Raw genomic sequence first — 13,172 nt, forward strand, 5'->3', positions numbered from 1 at the left:
AGAGGCAGAAGAAAGAAAGAGGAGATAAATGTTTTACTCCCACCTGTTGTGTTGTTTAAATTGACTAAAGGTGCGTTTCCACCATGGTCGACTACCCGGAATGAGGCGGGTCTATCTCGCCCAAAACGCCCCTAATTTGCACGTGAGACGCTCAGGAGGCCGTTTGACCAGGTAGAAAATGGCCCTGTCAGGTAGCGGGGCCTCTTTTGTCCCGATTGCGAATTGGATGATGCTACACGGGATGTGACGTACAAAGTGGCACCTGAGGTTGTACTAATGCCACAACAACCCGACATTTTTAAAAGCCAGCGAAGCAGTAGCAAGCACGCTTTTAATTAGAATATGGAGCAGCAAAAATCATAGAGCAGAGTTATCGATAGGTGGGCCGACGGAGAGGTCCGCACCAAGTTGGTTTGCTCTGCACCTTCCGTCTTGGCGACTCTTCTCTATTGTTCGCGGCAGCTGATCGCCGGCGATTGAAACCCATTCAGAGTGATACGTCACCTCCGGAGTCCTGTAAATACCTCTCTGGCCTTTTTTTTTTAATGGAAACACGGCGAGTGAACGGCCATCTTAGATGGTGTGCCCTGAAACTTTCCAAGCGGCCACTCTATAGGGCTTGTGGAAACATGACTAATGAGAAGTGAGTGTTGAGCTGCTGTAGCTGTTCATTGGCTAACCTTAAGCCTAAACTTAATATGCAACAACTCTTTTTTCATTAAGAACTTTAGAAGTAATTGTAAACTCTATATTTCAATGCTTTTATCACCGTACGTTTCCGGTAAAAGACGATAAATGATCATACCAAATTATGGCCAAGTCCTATTTTGAGCTAATTTCTAATGCAGCATGCTAACATGCTCACAATGACAGGGCTAACATCCTTATGCATTCCTGATGTTTAGCATGTTAGCACGCTAATATTCGTTAATTTGCACTAAACACAAAGTGCAGCTAAGATTGATGGGACAGTCGTTAGTTTTGCAGGTCTTGTCTCCATAGAATAGTTGGTAAGCTTCACTCAGGACCATAAATGTCAACCTCATGGCTGCACTAGAGGAGGATCAGCAGAGTAAGTAGGAGAAATTGTCCAGGAAGCGTGAATGATTGAATGTAGCAACAGATGGTGTTGTTTATAAAGACTGATTCAAACCAATCTCTGGAGTATTGTTGGCAATCTGATGAGTCCTCAAATGGAAACAGCCATATCCACTAAACCTTTATTGTTCTGAAGTTATTTCTTTTTCCTTTTCAGGCATGATGAACCACCATTTGAGCTCTTGGAAGAGGACAGAAAGATATTTAGTGCCCTTTAGCCAAACAAACTAAGCTCAACTAAAAGAAGTTGCAAAATCACTGCTACCTAACACTTCACCTGGGTACCCAAAGCAAACAAAGCGTACAAACACAGTAGCGTCAACTTCAGCCGCACCAAAACAATGCAGTGACAGCGTCCAAAGAGACAGTCGAGGAAGACGGACAGGAGCGGGCGACCTTTGACCTTATCAATCATGTACAACAGAGGAAGGGAGGGACAGGAGGAGACAAGAGAGACAAACACACAACATCTCCTCAACCTTATCAATCAGGGACCAAAGAGGAGGAAGGAGAGATAAAGACAAGAGAGCCGGCGTCTGTTTACCTTATCGATCATGTCGGGCCGGTTGGTGGCGGCCAGTACAGTGACGTCTCGGAGCTGCTCGATGCCATCCATCTCCGTCAGGAGCTGAGCCAGGACCCTGTCGCCCACACCGCCGGAGCCAGAGGAACTGAAGTGGAGGACGAGAACACAAGACAGATGAGTGGAGAGGAACGAAAGAGAGGGAAACAGAGATGAGATTGATGTGTGGATGGACGACTGTATGGAAGGATGGATGGAGCAGAGGGAAAGGGCTGTATGTAAATTAGTCAGAAACTGGGAACACTGATGGTGTAAAGTGATGAATTACAGATAAATGATGGCTGGGTGGGAGGATGGACAGCCTACTGTAAAAAAAGAACATAAAGGAACAAGGGTGGAAATGAGAAATATATAAAAAGGATGAATGGAATAATGGAAGGAAAAAGAGAGAATGGAAATCGATGTGTGACGGAGGAATGAGTGCACATGAAGCAGCATCTGATGTTCTGCTCCCAGGGGTCCAATACTGCACATGCCTCAAACTTAAGTCATTTGTCACTCATATTTGCTGTAATACGTAATGATGAAAATTCCCCAGTTCTTGAATACTTGTAGAGTACTTCTGAATAGTTTCACTGACACTCCGATGGCAGGTTCTTTCATTAAGGCAATTCTTCTTCAAGAAAGAAAAGGCTTTGGCAGCAAAAGTGAGCTTTCCTGCCAATGACGTCCTACCGAACAGCAACTGAAGACACGTCATCCCTCTCAAGTAAAGCAGCCTTCCTTTAGACAAAGTTCACAAGTATGTCACCTTGTTTGGACTTGTACATGTAGTGCCTCTGGTCTGCATATTTAGCAGTGACGTCCAGGAAACGCTGGAGTTAATCCCCACCCAGGTGTCCACACTTGGGTGCGCAATATATACTATTTAAAGTTATAATTCTTCAGATTTTCATGAAATCAATCCCCATTTTTGATAACTCTCTCAAAGTTGTAGAACTGACGCTGTACCATTCATTTGCAGCGTCTCACCTAACACACTAACAGGTGACTTCAAATTTGTAGGAAAGACATCTCTGGTGGCGTATACACTTTAAATATTGTATTTGGTCTAATTATGGCAGATTGGTGACTGATTTTATCCAGTTCATGTATTTTTGCTCTGCCTGTGCTGAGGTGACAGCTGTGTCCCCATGCACTCATGGACTGGATGTGACGTGGAGGGGACAAGAGTGTAAATACAGAAATCTCAGGTAATGCAGAGAACCAGTCAAAGTAGTGACATGCCCTTCTTCAGTGTACCAGAGCAGCCCCGGCTCCGGAAATGTATTTCCCATACAACAAAACTGCATGCTCAATTACACTTCAAGGGAAACATGTTTAGTCCCGGATGACGTTTGTCTTTGATCCTTCACAAGGCTAACTTCCGATCAAAGGCTGCGTAGGGAGGAGGTCCAGGTGGATGGACAGGTGGATCAAATGCTGGACATTCATCCGGGAGACTGCTGTTCGCATCCCGTGTGACACTAAAAGTCAACGGGGACTTGTGCACGCAACATACTTAACCTACTCAACTTTAGTACGAAACTTAAATAACATAACACACATACTTATTTGACCCATACCAGTATCGAATCCTAAACCTCCCTAAACCTTTCTGCAGGCTAACTTCAGCCAACAGCCTGGAAAATAGGTTTCCCGTGAAACGTTTTATTGTATGTGAACGGATTTTTTTAGGGCTGCAATTTTCATTGTCAACTAATTTGTTGATTATTTTCTCGATGTATCGCTTAATTGTTTCGTCAATGATGTCAGTAAATGGTGAAAAGGTGTTTAGGTGTTCCCTAAAGCCCGAGATTACGGCTGAAAGGTCATGTTTAGTCCACAACTCAAAGATATTTAGTTAACTGTAACTGAAAGAAACCAGAAAATCACATTTAAGAAGCTGAAATCAGAGAATAAATGATTTCCCAAAAAAAGCTGAGCACTGAGGTTATTAATGAACGTTACTCTTACAGGAGTATATCCTGCATTTGATGGGGACTATTTTCATCAGCGGATTAATATACATTTGATGCTCTGGTGAGTATTTGGGGCAGCAGGACAGTTTACTCAGCATTAACTACAGTGTGTGTTCATGGTAATGAGAAAACATGTCAGCCACTGCAACAGTGTGGCTCATTAATGAGCTTTGTAGCAATGTGGCTCCATGGCACAGAGGAATAAGATAAGCCAAGCTTTGCCTACACCAGGCAAAGCAGGCGGCGGTGAATCAGTGGTAGAGTGGGTCGTCCTCCAATTGAGATTTCGGCGGTTTGATTGCGGTGCACATGTCGAAGTGTCCTTGGGCAAGACACTGAACCCCGAATTGCTCCCCGTGCTGTGCATGGGTGTGTAAATGTGGTGTGCATGGTTAGATTAGATGGTATGTAGATGTCCACTGACATCTGTGTAAATGTCTGTGTGAATGGGGGAATGTGACAAACACTGTGAAAGCTCCTTGAGTAGTCAGAAGACTAGAAAGGTGTTATATAAGTACAAGTCACCAGCAATATATACCAGCAATCATTTTAATAGGATTTGTTGCCAGTAAGAAAAATATCAAATAGATATTCTTTAAAAAAGAACTCACTAATGTGTTAGTCACTGCATTACAAGGTGGTTATTTTCCATAACGCAGTGCAGACAGCCACCCGTCTCAGCTCAAGCACACACACACACACACACACAGTCTCTGTTGACAGGGCCAGCGGAAGTGCCAGACGTCATTAGCAAGAGACAAGGCCGCACAGGAACACAAAGGCGCTCTGTCACTGAGATATGAAGGGAGAGAAAGAGAGGGGAGAGAGGGGAGAGAGGTGAAGAGAGTTTGGGTGAGGGGAGATAGTGGGGAGTAAAGGAAGGAGGGAAGAGGATTAGAGAAAGGAGGATAGAGCGATGAATCCAAGAGAGAAGGGATATAGGAGAGGGAATAATAAGTGTAAAAAAAAAGGGGGGATAATAAAGGTGGTGAGAGAAAATAGGGTGAGCAATAGAGGGGGAGACTAAAGGACTAAAGGAGGATGTCAGAAATAGAAAAAGAGGCACTATAGAGAGAGAGGGGGGGGGGGGGCAGATGAGGGTGACACAGACAAAAAGTGCTTTCACAATCCTATATTTCTCATAATTATCTCCTTTTATTTTGAAGGTTCTCTGTCAGGAATGCCGTCATTTTATTATTGAATTGAGTTCATCCTGAACATTTTCTTTGTCTTGTTTTTTCACCCGTCAGTCTGCTTTTAACATTCACTGTTTTTATCTTCCCTAGCTCGTCTCTCTTCCTGTCTTCTTCATTTCATTCCACCAGTTTCGACTCGTGGCAGGTAGGCTGACAGATTTACAGGTGCTTCTCATCTCCTGCCCCGAGAGAGAGAGGGGAAAGAAAACAACACGCATACACTATACAGCAGAGGCTGTCTGGTTGTGTCAACCGTTTTGAATTCTTGCCGGCGTGTTTGAGCCACTTCATTGATTAAACATGGCAGGAAGTGAATAAGACCGATAAATAACCTCTATAGATCAGTGCTAAGTGCATTTTTTAAAATGGCGAGTGGCCTGGAGGCGCGGGTCCAGCCCCCACGTCCCTCGCAGCCAGACAAACTCCCACACCGTGCTGCATTATAAGTGAGAGCCGGCTGCAGCTGGGTGGAGGATCAGAATACATTCACAAAATTGGACATCAAGAAAAAAGAGGGAGGGGGGGGCTCAATCAAAAATGCAGACAGACCTTGTCAGTCCCTTTGGCAATACATTGATTGATGAAGACAAGTTGCAATAGAGACATATCCTGTACACTGGAGGAGAGTCAAGACTGAGTCCAACATCAAAGTACTGAGACTGTGTTCCAGGGCGCTTCAGAAAGAAATGCATACTCCAAAAGGCCTGTGTTGGCTTGGTTGTTTGGAAGAGTGAAGTGAAGGGGATATACGGGCAGAAATACAGTAGTTATTATTGATAAAGATGGTGGCGAAGCCCGAAAACAAAACATCTGTCTATCGGTAAATACCTAAACAAGGCCGAAGGTGTCGCAGGGATCAGCTCAGGGGCACTTAACGTGAACGTCAAACCCCCCCTCAATGTAGCACAAGTAGACTTTGTATTTCACAACTATTGTTTTCTGTCAGAGTGTTTTTGTGATCTTGACATTTCTGACAGCACTTGAATGCAGCTTCGTCTCATAGCAGACAGACTGTGAGAGACGGTGTTTCGTGCTGGAGCTCGTAACCACTGTTACAGGGACTCCTGGGCAGCTAGAGGTCATTTGACGAGTGTCGTTTTTTTACCCTCATAGTTTTTAAAAAAAACTTTCTTGGACTAAAGTTGTTTTTTTGGCCCTGTCCCGTGCCAGCAATAGAGTGATGATTAAAGTGTGATTTTCGGTCATGTGATTGGCCACCACAGTGTGACAGTCGGTTGTGCTTCTCCACAATTTGAATCTGTTTGCCATATCGTCACAGGCTGCCCCACTAAACCCACTACCATCATTGAAATGAATGTGAGGACTTTAAAACTTGGCACTGGTTGCACAAAATATTGTCCTGAGAAAATTTGATGAATGGTGGTGATACTAATAAGATGGTAGAGTATGGAAAAAAATACATTTTACATATCAAATAGTTTTTTTGTTCAGCTGTTAAGACATAACTCAAACAAACACACAAACAAGATGCCAAAAATACGCCATGTCTTGGATGCTTTTAAAGCTGACTGAGGGCCACATGGAGAAGCCATAGGGACGGCCCGTTGGCCTTTCTGTGCTCCTTCCTACAACATTTAGTTTCATCGACTGGTTTACCAGGAAGCATGCTGCATATTTGGCCTTCCCCATCTGCCGTGGACGGGTACAATGAAGTGTTTGTGCGCCTCCGGTCTGTGTCCTCTGTCCGCCCCCGTCCTCTTTCCTTTAAGCCACAGATGTTCCCAGTGCCATCCCACTAAAGCGCCTCCAGACAAGACTGTGTTCTGTGTGCGCCGGTAGCAAAAAAAAAAGCCGCAAACGTCTAAGAGGACACCATGGGAACTGAGTGGCTGGCTGTCATAGTGCAGTCATGCAGACCTTTTGGGATGTTTGCCCCATCCATTAATAAGTGAATCTTTGTGAGACAAGCTGGAACACAGGCTGAGGAATGGTGAATTAAAGCCGGCCGCAGCGATGACTGTGCATTTGTCATCTCCAGACAATGAGCGACCACAGTGCTGGAAATAGTAAACAGTGAGCAACAGGGGTGGTCAACAGTGAACTATCAGTGAGGAAGTGGAAATCCATCAAGTGGGCAGGAACTGTGTTTTTTTGTCCGTCATTTTGCAGAAAAGCAACACTGCGTACCTTCCTCTTTCGCTGGCCAGAGCGTCGATCTCATCGAAGAAGACGATGGAGGGAGCGACGGCCCTCGCCTTCCTAAACACCTGCAGGCAGAGTTGGCAACAATGGAGGAGAGGAAAACAGCACAAACATACACAGGAAATACAGCACCCATTAATGTCATAAATGACATCTCAGGTCATCTGTTCATTACATCAACAACTAAAAATAGCTTCATGGGTTAACTTGGTTCAGAAAACAACGTCAGCATGCATAAATTTAAGTCAACATACGTGTATTATTAACACACCATTGTAATAATCAAGTAACGGAAGGTAAAGGCTCTTACCTCTCTCACAGCTCTTTCAGACTCTCCAACGTACTTGCTCAGTAATTCTGGACCCTAAAAAAATCAAGTTCAAATATTATTTATGTGGTGTGAATTGCTCTATAATTGGCAAACTAAAACATGAAGGAATATGTGCTGTACTGAATATGTACGGACTTATTAAAGTGAAATTCCGGCGTTAAATCCTCCCAGTGTCTTTTTCAGCAAATAAAATCATCAAATAAGCCATTGAGACATTTTTTTTGGTGCAACAACTATTAACAGAGATATTTCGGAAAGTCGCTAACAGCCAAATGCGGCTAACAGTGGTTATCACGGAGCAGCATGTTGAACGCATTAAAACGTCTTTTTTAACCACTAATACTGCTCAAAATAACACCAAACCTTTGCAGTAGCATGAGAAGAGTCCCTACATATAAAACGAAGCACCAATGGGCTCCTTCCTTTTGGATTGACTTTGATAATCGACTTGAATGGACTTTACTATGAGTGGAGCTGTTACAGGGGCCAGTTGGTAAGTCTTACAAAACACTCTTTTAATAAACTCCAGGTTCACTAACTACGTTGTTGGTGCTTCAGTTAATGTGTAAGGACTCTTCTCATGCTACTGCAGAGGTTTGGTGTTATCCTGATTAGTGTTAGTGGTTAAAAAAAGAAGTTTTGATGCGTTCACCGTACTGCCCCGAGCTAATCAATGTTAGCTGTATTTGTCTGTTAGCGACTTTCCGGGATTTCTCCGTTAATAGTTGTAACATGAAAAAAATGTTTGATGGCTCATTTGATGAGTGTATTTGCCGAAAAAGACCCTGGGATGATTTTACGTCAGAATTTCAGTTTAAGAATCAAGCCAGAATGCGATATGTTATAAAGAAAAAAGTACACATAACTAACGGATGACTGAGGTTGAGTGCCCGGTTTTGAGCAGCGGTAAATAATTGCCCTCACCTGCAGAACGCTCATGACTATTGTGGTTCTGTTTTGTGAAGTATCACCTGGTGGCACCGTGTTTGTAGAGGGTTTAAACAGAGAGCTTACATTCTGAAAGACCAGAGGAGCAGCTGCTGTTCTGTGGCGTCTTTTGGAGATTAAAAACAAAGTGATAACACAGCGTGAGAACGTCATGGAGGACAGCAGGGTGTGTGTGTGTGTGTGTGTGTGTGTGTGGTTTAATTCCACAGTGCATCATTGTACGCTGTGTACTGGTTTATGTTTGTGCGTGTGTAACATCTGTGGTTCAGTTGGCAGATAAAGAGCTTTCCCTGCTGTGAACACAACACTACAGTACCATATTTGTAAGTAAAATATTTCTCGCAAGCAACAATTGTGACCAAAACGACGCACCACACTTAGGTTGGATCAACAATGTGTGCAAGATGGACAGCCAAATTTGTTTTAGCATGGCCTCGATTACCGCCACTCAAAAACACTGTCACGAATGATTTATCCCCAGTTTTGACATGTCTTCCCCACGGAAAGACACAAACTCCCTCAAGCTCAAACAGTCCTGCAGTCAGACCATGCAATTTGTTTTTGAAGATCACTGCCAGCACCATTACTGGTTAGAACTGCTGCAGCCTGTACTCTTCCTACTGCTGCTATCGCTGCTACTAAGACCATATCCACACTGAACCGGCTAAATATTAAAACATCTTTTTTCTCTCCATTTCACCCTTCTGTCCGCACTAAAGGTATGTTTTAAACTCCAAAACTGAGCTTTTTTACTACGATCACCAGAGTGGATGCTCAAAACACCGGGGTATTCACTCATGATTTAGTGGGGACAGTAAAAATGGTGCATTTCAAAAACATGAGGTATATACTGCAAAGACATTATCAGGTGCTGTGTAACAATGAAAGGATCTGTATTACACATGTTCAAGTTCATACTTGTATTTTGGTTTTAGACTAGAATTATATCATTTTTCTCATACAGTCTGTCTGAATATACCTGTATTCACCCTCTGTATGAAACACTTTGTTTTAGCACCTGTCTCTTTAAAACTGAAGTTCGTAACTTCTGTAGAAAATATATTTTTTTCATATTTGCTAAAATTGTCCCTATATACTTAAACATATTATATAAAACAAGAATGTCTGTTTTCGACTTGGTCACAAACTTTATCATGTTGGACTTATTTAGCTCCGGGCGCGGTGGAAACTAGCAGATGCCAAATAGGAGCAGACGGAGAGGGCTCTGGGAGCAGACAGGAACAGAAGATGGAGGTAGACAACCAAAGATCGTCTGTTTCGTTGTGCTGTCAGGATACAGTGACAGTTTCAGCAAATATGAAAAAAAAAACATAGTTTTCATAGAAAGTTATAAACTTCAGTGTCTCCAGGTTTTTCCCACCTGCACTCTGGATGTCTTTGCACCCGTCATTACACCGGAGGAATGAGTGTAACGGCCCTGTAGCAGCACTTTCTACCTATAAATAGTATAGTTGTGACATCACAGCTGTACAGACGTCCTGACGGCACATTTAATGGCACAGTTTCTGAATACAGGTAGTGAGCATTTCTCTGTGGATTGAGGATTTTGATACTTTCACAGTATTGAACCTGTGAGCCCTAATCAAATCATTATTTGTTTGCTTATGGAAATGGAAAAAAATATGTAAATGTAAATAACTAAATAGTGAATTAACATTTAGTCAAACACACTATAAGTGCTGAATGATTGCAGGAGAGAGCCAAGACTGAGAGTGTAATAACCAGTCAGTGTGTCTTACCACATGATTGCTGTAAAGCATGATTTTGTTGTTTGCTGACAAAGAGGAGGAAGAAGAGATTAAGCCATTATCCAATAGCTTGGGTATTTCAGTGTGGACAGGAAACCATTCACAAATGTCACAAAGACACGAATGCAGCTTGTTGTTTTCACACTGACTGCATTTTTCAGATTGAGTTGGACATCGTCTACAAATGCTGACATAAAAGCCTCTGCTACTACTACTACTACTAACTGAACCTCCTCCCGCACGTCTCGCTCCGTTTCCCCTCTCCTTCAGTTATTTCTCCCTCTTCTCTCCTTCACTCTGAAGCAGATAAACATCCACTCAGCCCTCAGAAGAACTTCCTCCCCTGCAATCCACCCTTTCAACACCTCTGGGCTGACGGAGGAGACGACACTTAACTCCCAGCCCTTTTGTCTCCTGCAGTAAGTGTGGAGGTTGACTCATTAATCCCAGGTTCCTCTCTCTGAGGCAGAGCCAAGGGCTGGACATGGTGAGTTTAAAACCATTGACAGTGTCGAGATACGAGCTGTGCGTGTGAGTGCGGACGTGCATCTGCGGATGCGAGTGTGTTTGAGTGGCTGCAGTGGGAGGAAACTGAAATTGACAAGATGATAATAGGGCTTTTTCACAGAGAGGAAACAGGCTGAGCCTTAAAGTATCCACATTTAAATCTGGATAACGTATCTATGTCAAAGCAACCGCTGCACTGGAAGAACCCGATACTGTTATTGCAGATGCTCGAGAGTGGCTTTTCAGCAGGAGGGACAGGATGTTTTTTACCCTTTTCATAAAGCAGATGACTTGAAAACTGCTGCACAAGATTATGGTAGAACAACATCAAACACAAAATATAAATCAGCAGCGATAATGTATCGTGTCAGGACATATTGAAAACAAGACGATGCACAAACGCTGAGAGGAGCTGGTACCGGGGCCAGTCGGTCTTTCAAAACACTCTTTTAATAAACTCTGGGTTCACTAACTTCGTTGTTGGTGCTTCGGTTAATGTGTAGGGACTCTGATCAGGCTACTGCAGAGGTTTGGTGTTATTTTGAGCAGTATTAGTGGTTAAAAAAGCTGTTTTAATGCCTTCACCATGCTGCCCCGAGCTAATCAGCGTTAGCCGCATTACATTACATTAATTACCGTTAGTGACTGTCCGGGATATCTCTGTTAATAGTTGTTACACAAAATAAAAATTGTGTATTTGCTGAAAAAAGAACATGGGACAATTTTACGCTGGAATTTCATTTTAATGCATTTATCCAAAAATAGGTCGTCTTTCTATGATGCGATGTGTTTTTCTTTCGTTTTTCTCACTAATTGAAGCTTTAATCACCATACTGTAGGGTCAATGGAGCAACACTGAAGTGAACCGCAAAGACTTCGTGTCAATTCAAAGTTAGATTTTTTTTTTTTTCAAATAATTTTCAAATCATCCAGTTTGTTGTCATATAACGGCAGCCATGGAGAGACTTAAGGTCAGTCTGAAGTTTCTGTGTAAATGTAGTCGGAGGTAAAAGAAAACTATATTTGTGTCAGAATTTAAACATTTGTGACCGTGTCCCTGTGCATCTCACAACATCGTAAATCAAAATAAAACAATACAAACAAAAAGAAGCTTGCGAGTCACAGCGGCGTTTGCAGATGGCTTAATGACCCTGGTTGAGAGATTCTGTCGCAGCGTTCTGTCTCGCATGGCAACAGCTATGGAAATGTTTACTTATCAAAAATTCAACAAGATGATCAATCAATCCCTGTCAACTAGGCCTGAATGGGCAGGGAGGTGGGTGACAGAGGGGGTGGCAGAGAGGATGGGGTGATGAATGAGAGGGGACAAACACAGGGGTCATAGGTCACACAGGGAGGCTTTCTGCAGAGGAAGTTGGGCAGCCAGAACGCCTCGTGGCCATCAGGGAGACATCTCCACTGCTACTTTGGCACATTTGATATACTGTGGATGTTAATGTGGATGAGTTTTTTTCTTTTTTTTTTTTCATCCGTCCAAATCTCACGGACTCACTGGTGGACCACCCATTACGGTACATAACCCACAGAGATGTTTTTTTAAACTGTAGTTGAAATCCTAAAGTTTCCAAAGATACCAAATGTGACAGTTTGATTTTTGAGAAAATGTGTATAAAACGATGCACAACATGAACAAACTGAAACCTTAAATATATACTTTCACATGGCAAAGATTTGTTTTTTGAAAAAAAGTGTCCCAAAAGCCCTTTGAAGTAGAGATGCACCGATCCAGTTTTTTCAAAACCACTGCGTGGGCTGAGCGTATCGGCCAATACCCGATACCGATCCGATCCTACTGTTGAATGAATGATCTGTACACCTTGCCATGTGAGTGAAGGCATCAGGCTTGACATAAACATTAAACCTGGTTAAAAAAAAGGTAACAATATCAACACAGATATAAATGTACTTAATATTATTAACAAATAACAAAGTGTACATTAGCAACAAAAATAAATAAATAACACTTCCATGTAAAGTGCAAACAGATATTTTAAAATGTAATATAAAACCCTCACCTGTGTTGCAAACATAGAATTCAATTCAATTCAATTTTATTTACAGTGCCAAATCATAACAGAATTAATCTCAGGACTTATTTATGATTTACATAGACCCAACAATTCCTTCATAGAGTACGGTGGCAACGAAAACCTCCCTTATAACAGGGGGCAGGAAAGTCAGACGGACCCAGCTCTAGCTTCATTCATTGAAGTGACTAGATCGCTGTAACTGTATTGCTGTGCATGATATTAATAAAAAATGACTGGATCGTAATGTTGGATCAGCTTCATTCATCCGATGTCCGATCCAGATAATTAGTCCATATCGGAGCAGATATCCGATCCAGGTATCAGATCGGTGCATCTCTACTTTGAACACGGCAAATAAACATCGGTCGCTGCAATGTGTGAATATCTTGTTATTTGCAGACAGGCCGACATCAGTCAAACCGATGCTGACATTCGGCAGATAAATGGGTGCATCCCTAATATTTTATCTCCTACTGCTCTTTACAGGGAGGTGAGAAGTGTGTTACATTGCAAATCCCTTTGCTTTCAACAACTTTGCAGACTGTTAGCAAAGCCTGGGGGGAAA

General features: G+C 42.6%; 1 protein-coding gene across 1 annotated transcript in view; it reads right to left on the reverse strand.

Moving 5' to 3' along the window:
* Window positions 1-13,172, reverse strand: part of afg2a (AFG2 AAA ATPase homolog A) — a gene marked incomplete at its 5' end in the record, with an annotated part of 119,395 nt that overhangs the window by 75,386 nt on the left and 30,837 nt on the right. Inside the window, 3 exons of the mRNA XM_083915651.1 lie at window positions 1,643-1,769; window positions 6,987-7,066; window positions 7,312-7,365. Of these exons, the coding sequence (XP_083771777.1) occupies window positions 1,643-1,769; window positions 6,987-7,066; window positions 7,312-7,365 (261 nt within the window). The remainder of the gene's footprint in view (window positions 1-1,642; window positions 1,770-6,986; window positions 7,067-7,311; window positions 7,366-13,172) is intronic.

Source organism: Echiichthys vipera, assembly GCF_963691815.1.
Source record: "Echiichthys vipera genome assembly, chromosome: 6".
NCBI classification, from domain to species: Eukaryota; Metazoa; Chordata; class Actinopteri; order Perciformes; family Trachinidae; genus Echiichthys; species Echiichthys vipera.